Below are 14,719 nucleotides of genomic sequence, written 5' to 3' on the forward strand. Positions count from 1 at the left end.
TATGTCTTTTTTTGTAATATCTAAGTAGGTAATATAAGTAATACATTACTTAGATATACCATATATATTTTTATAATTATTCAAATACGGTGTATGTAATTAAGAATCTTAATATTATTTCAACACTACATATTATAATAATATAACAAATAAAACAAAATATTATTTATATATTGTGTTTAAAATGAAAACTAATTAGACTGAAGTCTATTTACTTACATAAATATTTAACTGTTTATATACGGTTCACACATACGGCTCCACATTTGTTTTCAATTATAGATGTACGTCGAGAATTCTGAATATACCTAATAATGTAAATTAATAAATTGGCAATATATTGATGATTGATAAAATATAGTTAGGTTCTTATAAATTATTATACCTATAATTTATACAGTATTCACAGTATCTAGTAAGTATTTCATTATTTTTTAATTCTAGTATTAATTATTATTGAATAAAGTTATCACATTTGATAAATGACTGTACGAGAAACCCGAGTTTTTTGTAAAAAACAATAAAAATTCTTAAACTTTTTACAGTTTAAATTTTATTTAAAAGAATGTACCTATTACAAGCGACCACACAGAAATTGTGTGGGTAGTACAAAAAGTTATGGTGTAGGTGTATACGTAACTATGCTGCAACATTTTTTCACTTTGTGGATTTTCTCCGTTTTGTATTTTTAGTATAGTTTTTTCCCAGAGTAGGTACCTAATATTTGACCAAAATGTCTATATTAAAAATACAATTTTTTTTACCTTGTTGCTGCAAGATATATAAAAAGTTAAAGGCCATTGAAAAATATATTATGTTTAGTTTATATGATTTAGTAGGTAAAAACTTGTATTTAAATCAATTTTATGTGATGATGAGTCATTCCAATTAGCGATATCATCAGCAGTTTTTCGACTAGTGTCTAGTGCAATATTTTTCAGTTAATTGATATTAGGGACATAAACATTTTAAAAATAAGGCAACATTGAAACTTACGCCAGGCTATGTAACACTGAAGTCTGAAAGTGCATATGTAGGTATATAAAATAATTAATAAATACCTAATAACCAACGCCAATACAAAATTTCAAACATAACTCTGAAACACGAACGGGACGCCACGATTGTACGAGAATAATAAAATTGGGTTGTTACTAGTAGGGTTACATTTGAAATACGATTTATAAGATTATATACATACTTACAACCTATTTTTATAAAATGAAAGTTTGCGGTTTGACAATTCGTCGTATACTCAGAAAAACTTATCGCATACGTGTATAATCATAACTGCAAGTGTATGTGTATAACATATGATACGAGATTAGTCGGGTCTATACCCTTAAAATCGTCACTTATAGCCAATCGTACCCTAGCCATATATATCGCTAACGTTGTAATAAATTTCCGGAGCATGTCTCCTTTATTTATATAGGTAGGTAGATAATATGGTAACTAAGTAGGTTTATTATAATAAAGTTACATATTATATTTCTACTTGACGCCAATGTGATTAAGGCAAATGGTTCTACTTCGCCATCAATCGCACCACAAATCATAATGTACATAGGTACTTACTCTACATAACGACTAAACGAAATTGAGATGCGATTAATATCCGTATCGATTTATAGCCAACGCCGATAGTCAAGCTAAAGTCACGGATGGCTAACGGCTCAGCGGAAATTATTGGTTAACGCTTAACGGTAACGAACGAGTCAGAACTACAGACGCCTCGTGCCACGAGGTCTTCTCCAAATTCGAACAGGTGAAATAGTATATTATATAAGTGCAATAATAAAGGAACGTAAGGATTAAAGAATTAATTACTTAATACATTTCAACTGCATGCATAACATTACGTATAGGGTACCTGTTTAAGATATTTTATTAACGTTGTTAATCAATTGGCGGGTAGGTACTAGAAATATAAGTATACCTAGGTGATCCTAAAGATGATAGTGATTATCGACACTAAACGTTATATTTTATTCTAACATCATAAAAATATAGAATCTTAATCTTTTGGTACCTATTAACAAAATCGTTGAATGTACTTATAAATTATATTTTAAACATTACATATGAAATCTTTTTTCCTATATGAAGAAAACAAGACAATTGAGACATTTTTTATACAATTTAATCATCGATAGTCAATGGATAATTCGTAATTTGCCCAATATATGCCCTCGAAACAATGAGTCGCATCCTTGCTATTGTTAATCTGCAACTGATCTCTGTATACCTAAATAGGTACAATAATAACATAATGAATCAATAAAACAAATTTTCTTAGGTAATATATAATATGCATTTCATCGCAACAGTGTCCATAATATTATATTCTATATGCAATTGATAATTATTGAACCTCTGCAGAGAAATAATATAAGATGAAATTAAATAAAACGTATCTTTAACGATATTAATTTTATTGTGTTCAAAACAATACCAGCCATTAATAATATTTCAGTGTTGGGCGTAAACTAAAATGCATAGTGGCGACTTGAAAGGTTTATATTTTGAAGTTAAATTCACTTACGAATCGTGTCTTTTATTCAATGCGAAATATAGAGCTGGCCTCATGTCGAAAACGTTTACTTATCACGAACCATAATAGGGTCAATGAAGAAGATCGTTAATATGTATGATTCTATAATTTGACTGTATTGCATTTGTTTATTTTTCCACCTCGTACAGGGTTCAGTAACACTCTTCTGTTAATAAAAACAAAAACAAAATTTAAAACCACAATACATACAAATGTATTCAAAATCCATAAATACCTATAGATACATTTTAATAAGAAAATTATAAGGCAATATATTAATTTATATTAACATTACTGTTTTTGTATTATTGCATTACACAACTTATTATTTATCAAAAACTGTTTTAAACACATTATAATTGCCAGTAGAGGTAAACGGTTCAAATTACCTGATTGGTTATTTAAAACACAACAAAAGTAGCAACAATAAAACACTATAAAGCAAATAAAAAATATAATAACTTAGTATTATAGAAGAATAAGATAATTATTATTAATGCCAATTTAATGTGATAGGTAGTAAAATAAAAAATCCAATTAGTTCAGTTAAAAATCCATCTTATAATCATTATAAATACCTACCTATACATCACTTGTTCTCACAAATATCGTGAATGAAAATAAGGTCTCAAACGGCATAAATTACGTATGTTTGTGTCAATTAACAAAAAATAATAATAAAAAAATATATGCATGATGACATTTAAAGCTATAATAATTATTAATAGGTAACGAAAAACTTATTTAGTGATTTATACTAACACTTTCAATAATGATTAATTTTAAATTATAATATAACTACATCAAAAACCTTAAACTTTACATATAAGATAAGAGTTGATAAAATACAATAATTAAATGTCTATTGAGATAGCTATACGGGATGAAGAGAAATATTGCGGTGTGACAGTAAAAATGTGCGCAAAACACAGTCAGAAAAATAAACACTTACATTTAATGTTTTATGAGAGAAGCCATGAAGAGGTTTTCACATAATGTTTGAAATAATAAGTCATTTACTTGGAATCCCCACAGACACAGAATAAAAGCTATTTTTTGTGAAAACCGTGTTTGAAATTATTTGATAGTAATTTATTATCACTAAGCAAAGTAGTGAGTAGATATAGATAGTTCAACTCTAGAATAACCAAATTTTATCTCTACAAGTATATAGGTACCTATTACAGAAAAATAATATGAAAATAATGTTAATACAACTATCCAAGCAATCGGAGGAGTAGCCAAGATTTTTTATGGAGAGGGCTAAACACTTATAACATGAGTTACCTATTTAAAATCAAAAACAACAAAAAAATTAATAAACACTTTTAATAATACTTTTTTAACTCAAATATTCTATTATACAACTAATAACAAGAAATTATTAGTAAAATGTTTAAGACAATTTCCATATTTAAATTTAAATACTTCAAAACAATATAAAAAATACAGCCAATGGGGGGAAGCTATAGCCCCTTAAGCGCCCCCCCCCCTTTGGCTATGCCACTGCAAGCAATTGTTTTTATTTACCACCAAATAATATATTGACATTAAAACATTAGTAAGAGGAACCTACCTAGTATCTTAGTATTTATATATTACTCATTAGGAAAAAAAAATAATACAAACCTAATGGAATTTTAAGTTATCTTAAAAAAATATATAAATTATGTATACTTCAAGGATGTTACTGTATCAAGATGCTTCCAAGACCTCCAAGTAAAAATATTAACCGGTAGACAAACCAGTAAAAAAAATAAACATTTACAACAAATGGGATATTAATAGGAACACATAAGCATAAAAATAACCATTTAAGAGTAATATTTGTTCTTAAATGTGTTTATATTTATATAGGTAGTTATTTGAAAAAAAACTGATATCTATATTTCAATAACAGTTTATGGTTTAATAAGAGGGATTTAATTATTAAAAATATAATATAACAAAAATAATTATAATGGTGTTTTTATTGTCTGTATGTTTTATTTTATTTATTTATTTTTTTTTTTTACAACATTTGCTTAAAACGAGCAACAAGTTGTTTACATTGATGATATATAATGGATAACAGAAATGTCAATTGTGAAGCATATACTAAATTTACAGAAAAAATATTGATTTTCTTAAATATTTACTATTTAGCAGTAACTATATCTATGAATATTAAATATAGTCGGTACTGTACATATACAAAATAAATAGTAATCACTTGGTAGTAAAAAACCTTGTGATGTACATAAAATATTGAATAAACTTAATCATTGTAACAATTTAATTTCATTACTTGCATTTACATTTTAAGTGTTTTTTATTTATAATATTATTTGTTATTGTAACCATACACATTGCATTTTATCATTCATAATTTTTTATAAAAATAAAATTATTTCAAATTTATATCAAACGTTAACATAATGATATTACTTTCCTCCAAAGTGAACATCGTTATAATAACAAAAACATATCATATAACAAAAAGTAATAATAATAGTAATAATAATAATAATAATAATAATAATAAATGAACATATCACAGACAAAAAGACATTTTAACATTTTTAATACACCTAACTTGTTTTTATATTTAAAAAACATAAATAGACTTGTTAAATTACAAGTCTATAAATTTTAAGATGGGTATGTCTTGTATTGTAAAGTGAAGTATTTTAATCAGTAATAACTCATATTCTTGGATAGTAAAACACAAGATCCTATAATATTGTTATAAACACTGTAAAACAACTAAAAACTATTTAAATTATAACTTAAAAAGTAGTTAGTATTACATTCAACTAAAATAACACAATAGAAGACTACACAAAAATCGTCTTAGGACTTGGGACTATTAAAACCACAATTACAAGAAGTTAGTAATGATCTTTTGAACAGAAACACTTTTTACTAACACATTAAAATCAAAACAGTAAGATTTACAACTTGTAATTGAAATAACTTCCTTAAATTCATAACTAAAAAAGACCATAATTGTTATGTAAATTATATACATTTCAATATTTTATTACTTAATAATATTTATAACTAAATTTTATAGGCGGAAATATTATGTTTCAAATAATTGAATCTATTCAAATTGAATGTCTCTGCTAACAACTTTTATACTTGTGCGTTTTGTCCAATCGTCCAAAATATAAGATGTTTATGTTATATACAAATATATATATATCTATTCTACAGAAACACTATTTTAACTATTTTGACAGTGTTATAAGAATTAGAAAATAAGGGTCAATAGGTACTTATTTTTACATTTTAACCAAATAAATATATTGTACATAGATTTTATTATATACATTTATACATGTTATATATTATACACTAATAATATAACAGAAATATACACAATATATTTATTTGGTTATTATTTTATAAGGTAATATATGTTTATATATATATATATATATATACATACATATACATACACACATATATACAGTTATTTTAAATTAATTATAGGAATTGAGTTTGGGACAGAAAAAAAAATTTAAAGGTATACAAATAACAATAATAAAATAATTTTGCTCACTAATCAAGTCATCAATATTTAAAATATAAAGTGAGTAAGAACATAGTAATCATTTTGAATTTTAAGAAATATAATATCTGTAGTTATAATATGAATTCTTCTTAAATGTTAATATATTTACCATACACCCGCATAGTTTTTAAAAACATAATTAACTGATTTGTGCTTTTATAATTTCTATAATTTTTCTTTATATATTATATAGTTTAATACTGAACCCCTGAAACTAAAAATTTAACTTCGATACACAACACTATGCAATTAATAACAAGCCTAATTTAAAAACAATTTGTATACATAATAAACTAATGTCTGCCCACAATATACTAGTTTAGACCAGGTAACTCAATACTAACCTAAAATTGCTGACCTTTAGACCCATCATCTCTAACTGTATAATGACTATATATACGTGATCTTGAGGCTACAGGCAAATCACATCGAACGCTAGTTTTTTTTGTAATTTTTTCATTTATCAATGCTGAATTTATTGGTGGAGGGGGAGGAGGTGGTCGATCATCAGAAATGTTTGATTTCTTCAATAATACAAATTTGAAAAATTCATAAGTTGTCCAGGATATAGCTGTTGACGGCATTTGATACAAGACACGAGCTACCATACCTCTAAAAAATCCTCCGGGGCCACCTAAGGTATATACAGTTGTGACAGCACGAAATAAACCTTCAACTCTCACCTAGAAAATAAAAAAAAAATTTATATCATGAGTTTTAATATTTACTTTATTAAAATGTAAAGTTTTAATATTTAAATAATTATTTTAAATGTGTCATAGTTATTGAATTGTGAGACTTAACTTTATATTAACATGATTTATGAAAGTATGGCATTCAAATCATAATAATAGTCATATTACTAGCTACTAGATACATAAATCATTATAACAAACTAATATTTAATTCATAATAAAATAAATAATTATGAATGAAAACATTGTAATACAAACTAGTGATCAAGAAAAAATAGAATAATTAAATAATTAAATAATGTATAACATATAATCACAATAATTATAATAGTAAAATATAATAAACTAATTAGCAACTAATTAGTATAATAAAATTAGAGACACACATGAAATGGATAATTAATTTTTCTAGTAGCATATTTCTTTGTAAAATTATATAGCTCACATTTATAATGTTAAATAATTAATATTCATGAATATGCTAAAAAAAATAATAAAATAACCTATGAACTTTTGATTTTCTTTGCATAGTATAGTTCCTAAATAACTACTTTGAATAAAAATAATTTATATATTCAAAATCATTATTCATTATATTTTTAATTTTAAAATAAAATCTGGATTAAAATAATAATAATGTTAATATAGCTACATAAAAAGCTTTTTTTATAATTTAAGAATTGTATAACTTTAGTATGAGATTATCTATCATTCATTATGATTATTATATAAGTGACTTTTTAACCCAGTCATCAACATACCTAACATTTTGATAGCTAATAGGTCAATATAAATACTTAAACAAAGTAAACTTAAAAATATATCATACAGAAACATATTAAATTATAGGAATTAATTTGTAAGAACATAATAAGTCAAGTAGGTAATAAGAGTTTCAACAATTGAATATTGTAATAATTTTACATCAATAACAACTAAAATAAAATATTATGTCATTCATAAATTCAAGTGGATACTCAAGATATATTCTGAAATGGTGTAGCTGAACTTAGTCACATACACCATTATCATATTATAAATAAGAAATAATAAATAGAAAAATGTGTGCTGAAGAAATAATTTTTGATTACACATTTGGCATAATATTATTTTAGTGATTCAAATAAAATTAAAACACAACTTCTTACTTTTTTAATAAATACAATTAGACACAAACAAATTAAATTTTGAAAATGTATATTTTCAACATAAATATAAAAATTAATCAAATTAGAAATTAGCAATAATATAAGAAAAGTTTACTGTTATATGCAAAATATAAAAATTAAAATCTATGATTTATATTTTATCTTATATATTTTATTTTATGGTTAATTATTAATTCTGATTATTTAAAAAATTGTAAATAAGTCATAACTCATAATAACAATTTTACAGATACAATTAACAATTATAAACAGTTTATTTTAATTAATTAAAAAATTATAAGTTATATATTATATTACTTGATTTAAATAGATTTTGAGGTTTTTACATCAACCAAATATTTACAATATAGTTATTTATTTTTAAACATAAAATTGAATCCTGTAATTCCAATAAGTCTAAAATTTTGTTATAACATAATTAAAAATAATAAATGAAAAATAAAGAATAAAAATCAGCTTTTTTTAGCTATTTTTATATTAAAACTATAATATTCAGATGTTTAAATAAAAATACTGAATTATTTGTTATCCAAGTTATCTTTGAAACAAAATCCAATCAGAATAATAAGGTTAATATGTATTATTATAATTTATATAAAAGAAAATCATTAACAAATATTAGTAGGTATTATAAAAACAGAATGTCTATCCAGTTACCTATGAAATAAGATACAATCATGAAAATATTGATTAAATTACTTTCATAAAAATTATAAATTACTAAATAGTACTTTTAAAATAGTACATCTTATATAGGTACACTATTATATAGAACATTTATAATGGGCAAATTTAACATTTAAATTGGCCATCTGCCATTAAACCTATTGAATGTTCATACTTAGTTATTTATTACATGACAAGTTTAGGAATTAATGTCATACAACACTTGTTTCAAAATGTATTTATCAACTATGGATACATAACATGTATCTTACTTATACATACTTCAATAAAAATTAAAATAAAACATTATTTCTATAATTTTATTGTTATTATACACTTATAAAATATTAGATATTGATGTTTTAAATGTTTTCCATAACAACAAATTGTTATAAGTATGTTTCTTAAAATATATTTTAATGATCAATTATAATTAAGAATTTGTATATTTAAATTAACATATTTCTTCTTTAAAGAAATTTTTTTATGCAATAAAAATATTTTATCAAACAAATATAAGAACCAAAATTATACAAATATTTAAACAAAAATCAAATAACTTCAAAATTAAATCTTAATTCCAATTTTAAATAATTTGCCTACAATGTTATTTATCTAAATAATAAAAGTAACTAAACATATGCTTTTTTTAGTGTGTTTGAACCGACGAAGCCGCGGGAACTGCTTTCGCATTACTTCCTTGGTTTAAAACTAAACATATGCCTACACTTCAGAATTATAACTTGACTTATCAAAACAGGGAAATAATTTAAATAACTTATAGATAACAATTTCAAAATTATTCCCTACTAAGCACTAAGTAACCCTAATGTAACAGGTGTTCAATCTGACCATGATCTAATTTCATGAAACTATAATACTAACATACTAACAAGAAGCAATATGTATGTCCTCTATTGCAAACAAATAAAATGTTTAGAATAAAAACAAAATAAAAACGTAAATTTAACATTAAAGTTTAATAAAATTAGTGACTCTATACTATATAAAATAAAATAAATGTTGTAAAACCTATAATCCCTTTAAATTGTTTTGAACCTTGAACTATACAATTAATACATTAAAAAAAAATGAAAAATATTCAAGTATAAAGAATATCTATTATAGCAAAAAAAATATTCCTTATACAAATATAATGAATAGCGTGAAAAGGTTTAACTATACATTTTTAAGCAACTATAACAACACTTTTGCACTATTTAATACCATTTAACACATTATAATAAGATCATTTTTACAAAAAACATTTAATATAACCTAAATATTATAATTTAAATACTTATTAGTTATTATACTTATTTTCATACTTCTAAGTTAATAATATTAATTCATATGTTAAACATAATAATTTATATTTTGTCGGCTTAAAGCAAAAACTCATCAACTATAATTTTTCTTTAATTTTCAGTCTCAGAATTCAAAAATCACATTAACTCTATGCACAAAACAAGTATTTTAAAATTAAAAAGCACTAATGACAATCAATAGCCTAAATTTAATATTAGAATAAAATATCATCGACTAATTTAAGAAAATTTTACAAATTTCCAACACTCAATTTGGGTTCCAAGCAGATCTTAAATTTACCTTTAAAAATTTTATAATTATCACAATGAACTAAATATAATAAACACCCTAATGGATTTACCTAAATTAGTATATTTTTATGAAATAAATATACTAATGTTCAGATTGTTTACAAATCAGAGTTCAAAAATAACTTATTAATACTTAATTTCTATAGTTTGTCATCATAAATAATTCATAATTGTATTTTTTATAAAATTATTCACTTAACTTCCAATATTACTAAGGTATGAAAATAAAAATATACCAACTTATTTTTAATACTGCTTACATGTCAGTGTTAAAAATGAAAATTTGAAATAAAATAGTTATAAGCATAAGTTGAAATAATTTAATTTAATCTAGTAAAATTAACGTATTTACCTATTTTTTACTTTTAAAATAAATATTATTGTATTTATCAAAATATTTTCAAGATTATTATATAGATTTAAGACATTAAATTTGTTCATAATATTACTTATACAACCACAATCAAATATATTTTACTATGACAATTGGTCTAAATAAATCAATAACAGAATATTTACTATCAACAATAGAAATCTAACCTTGTAGACATGACAACATTAAATTATTCAATACTTGACATATTATTTTCATTATATTCAGTTAAAATGTAAGAATAAAATTAATTTATTCCATTTAAAGTTTTGTAGATACTGTTCATCAAAAATCTAGTTTTTCATAATTAAATCAAATCTTTAGTTTATAAGCTAATTTATAAATGTTTCAATATTATTCATAATTTTAAAAAATGTGTTATATCAAAATCATGATTTATTTTCTTAAATGTTAGCTTTATTAGATTTGTATCAGAATAAAATTACTAATGGATATTGTAATAATAATGATTGATGGCATATATTAACATAGGTTAAATTCCGTTTTATTACTGACCTAGTAACATAGCACATTAGCGGGTATAATACTTAATGGTATTATGGATTATGAAAATTATTCTAAATATTAGATTTTTTACTTACATTTGTGGTTTGAGTGTTTAACAAAGTTTTGCATACATCTAATGGCGTTGTTATGGCAGATGCAAGCCCACCAGCAACACCTCCTGATATCATATGATATAAAGGATTGTATATCTTATCTGGATTCAAAAAATTTTGACAATAATCATATGTCATGAAATGAACAATTTGAAATGGTGCATTCATGAACAATTGTACCATGTACGAACGATAGAATGCTCCTAATCCTTCAGTTCGCCAAATTGAACTCACACAATTTAAAATACCATTGTATGGCGAGTTTGACATTTGCAAACGTTGCTTAACAACTATATAAGAAAACAAATGTTTTAAAATATAATAAAATAAAATAATTAAGGTCATTTTTACCATCTGTTGGAGTCATAATTGCGTCATGTATAATAGTTGAAACACACCCAGCTACACCTGAGGAAACGGTAGTATTTAAAGGTGTTTGATGGGAAATTTTTTGCTTCAAATGTTCATAGGATGCAAAATAGAGAGCATGGGCAGGACCAGCACCTATAATTACTGTCCCCATCCCACGCATTGGTCTTAAATATCCTTCATGTTTTATCATATTAAAAAGGACAGTTCCAATTCCTCGATTCCCTACATTACCAGATGGCATGAATGCCTGCAGCCGAGTCTAAAATAAAAAATAAAAATTGATTTAAATTCAATACATAAGAATAATCTTTGTAAGTAAAATCAGTCAAGTAATCATTTTGTGCATCCATTGTAATCGAATTAAAAAAAAAAAAAGATTAATATGGCAGTTGGTATTCAGGTAATATTTCATGAACATAAATTACATAAATTATCCAAACAGAATTTAAAATTTAATATTTACCTACTAAATAATACAAAAAATAAATAGAACACGAATTCTAAATTATGTTGGAGATTGATTTACATTCAAATTTTAATGAAGATAAACTGAAAATTAAAACCAATGTGAACTTTTTAAAATTAATTTTATAACCAACCTAACTAATTATTGTAATAAGTTATGACTAACAACTATAACAATACATTTATCTATACATACCTACATAATATATATATATATACATATATCACCTTCATTTATTTTATATTTTATAAAAATATACTAGGTATACCTAGGTATTTGTATAATATAAATAATTAAGATTTATCGGACAAAAAGAAATCTGAATAAAAGAACTGTCTTAGTAATAATATTTAATCTAGATCAAGACTAGAGCTAATAAATCAACCATGTTCATGTGTGGTATGGTCTTATAAATTAAAATTTTTAAAACAAGTACCCTAATTACTGAACTGTAAGTATTTCTTAATTTACCTATCTTGAGGTATTGTAATTATTGATAGATACACATTTATACAATTTATTCCAATATTTTATTCCATACTTTCTAAAATACACGAATATGCACATGACTAACATACACTCACCTTTACAGAATCCAAAGGATACATTACACAATGTTCCATAATTCCTGCAATGGCACCAGCCATCATGTGATCAGTCACATTAGATGATGGTATGGTCTCATATTCATCAAAACCCATAATAAATTAATTAATTATGAACTAATAAATAATTATATTTATTTCTGAATAGGCGAACTGCCGAACTGCTAGTAAAACTTGGTTTAGTGAAAGTGAAGTCGCTCGAAAATTTTTGCCCCGAGGATGGTGTTATGTGCCATGAACTTGAAGTTAGTAATGATTTTTCGGTGATTGATTATAACGGGTTCCCAAAATGTGATATCACCTTTCAGAACGAAAGTTGTGAAGTCTACACAAAATAATGTCAAGGCGCACCTATAAAATACAATTTTAAATTATATTCAAGTATAAAATACAATTCTAATAAAATAAAGTAAATAATAAAAAGTATAAATGTTATCAATATTTTAAAAATTAAATTATAAATGAATCTTATTTTGTTTATTAATTTAAATAATTGATAGAAACATAACTTAAAATTATTAATCATTCGTTACGTAATAATTTACTTAGCTAACGATTAATCAACAATTTCATAAGTGGAGACGAATAGTATTTAATTACGGATATCATTTGAGTAATTATTGAGAAATCGTATTGGTGGTGTACCGTGCTAATATCTAAATATGAATGATGGCTGTATTAAATTGTGCAAACTGTAAAGTTTAAATTATTTTACCCATTACTGAACCATACAAACACTATACTTGGAGCGCCGAAATTCCATTAAACATTAGTGCTAATGTAATAATTCCAAGAAACAAGTGTTGACAAAAATATTATCATTTATCAATTATCATTATAGTATAGACCTGTTATCACTCAAGTTTTGCTATAGAACGTTAATCGTTATGTGTTATGTCCGTGACAAAATAAAGAGGAAATATTCAAATATTAAACATTTGTTATCTTTTATTATAATAGTACGGTGACGGTTAAAACTTTAAAATCACGACAAAAGAACTATTAATGACTAAAATGCAGATACTAGACTGTAAGACGGAAGTACACGTGCGATGTTAGCCGGTTTTAGGTGCTATTATAATATTATATGGGGTTATTATTGATATCCCCGGACCCCCTCTCCAATCAACACTTTCTTGTCAATTAAACGATTCTAATAGGTAGGTTGTAGTGTTCCAGTAAAATTGTTCTACCTTCGAGTTTGATTAATGTGCGATGTGGATATGGCCAGAAAGTTGTAACATGTACACAAAACCGTATGCCATCGTAGTATGATCGATATAGTTTCCGTTGAACATCATAAACATTTGTATTTAACCAACAGTGAAATTGTTACAGGGTTGAAATGAAATAGTCTAATTAAAAAAAAAAAACTACTAGCAAATAACTTGGTGGACGGACGCACAAATGTGAAACTATGAAAAAATAAATAAATAAACAGTTCACGATATTATATAATGTGTATACCTATAACCTGGCGGCTGGCAGTGCCGAGCGACTGAAATACTGAATAGTGACTAGCGTTAAAATTTTAAGAATTTTTGATGTATTGATGTTATGACGACGGTGTGGCACAGTGGCGGTCGATTGGTCGAGAAACATCGATACTATAAACTATCGCGTACGATAAATGTATATCGCAAAACACTATCGAACGTTTACGATAGGTAACCGGTCAATCGACAAAACAAGAAAAGTAGATCACGGCGAGCACTGAAGAGATCGTAAATCATAACGGTTTGGGACGATAATTCGATACCGACTGAAAACAGTGAAAACGTGAAAGTTTCGCCAGTCCTACGAGGCTACGAAGCAGCCGCGGTGCGACTGTAGTGCCCGAGTGAAAAAAGAAACAATCGATATACCTATAACCGGGTTAATAGTTGATAGTAAGTTGATACCGAGGACGTACGGTGAGGCAACAGAATGATAATAACACGGTTTTATGTGTCATTCATGATTTATCATTTTTTTTTTTTTATTATGCCCTTCGGCGGCAAGTTTGACCGCCGCCGACTGCT

The 14,719-nt window shown here is 24.9% G+C and overlaps 1 protein-coding gene across 6 annotated transcripts; it reads right to left on the minus strand.

Annotated features, from left to right (window-relative positions):
- Positions 1 to 217: 217 nt before the first annotated feature.
- Positions 218 to 14,343, minus strand: LOC114125174 (mitoferrin-1-like). 6 transcript variants are annotated; one of them, XR_007603576.1, is made up of 7 exons: positions 13,892 to 14,331; positions 12,678 to 13,049; positions 11,607 to 11,886; positions 11,238 to 11,545; positions 6,458 to 6,796; positions 2,546 to 2,720; positions 218 to 308 (listed from the first exon to the last, which is right to left on the minus strand). XR_007603576.1 is itself a non-coding variant. In XM_050198685.1 (6 exons), the coding sequence occupies exons 2-5, from the start codon at positions 12,792 to 12,794 to the stop codon at positions 6,458 to 6,460; spliced, it is 1,044 nt and encodes a 347-aa protein (XP_050054642.1). In that variant the 5' UTR covers positions 12,795 to 13,049; positions 13,892 to 14,343; the 3' UTR covers positions 292 to 308. The 6 variants fall into 6 exon arrangements, 4 of the variants coding, with proteins under 4 accessions (XP_050054642.1, XP_027844501.1, XP_050054641.1 ...); XR_007603575.1 differs by lacking the exon at positions 218 to 308 and adding an exon at positions 1,871 to 2,248; XM_050198685.1 differs by lacking the exon at positions 2,546 to 2,720 and having other exon boundaries at positions 292 to 308; positions 13,892 to 14,343.
- Between the last annotated feature and the right edge of the window lie 376 nt (positions 14,344 to 14,719).

The sequence above is a fragment of the Aphis gossypii genome, chromosome 1 (genome assembly GCF_020184175.1).
Source record: "Aphis gossypii isolate Hap1 chromosome 1, ASM2018417v2, whole genome shotgun sequence".
Lineage (NCBI taxonomy): Eukaryota > Metazoa > Arthropoda > Insecta > Hemiptera > Aphididae > Aphis > Aphis gossypii.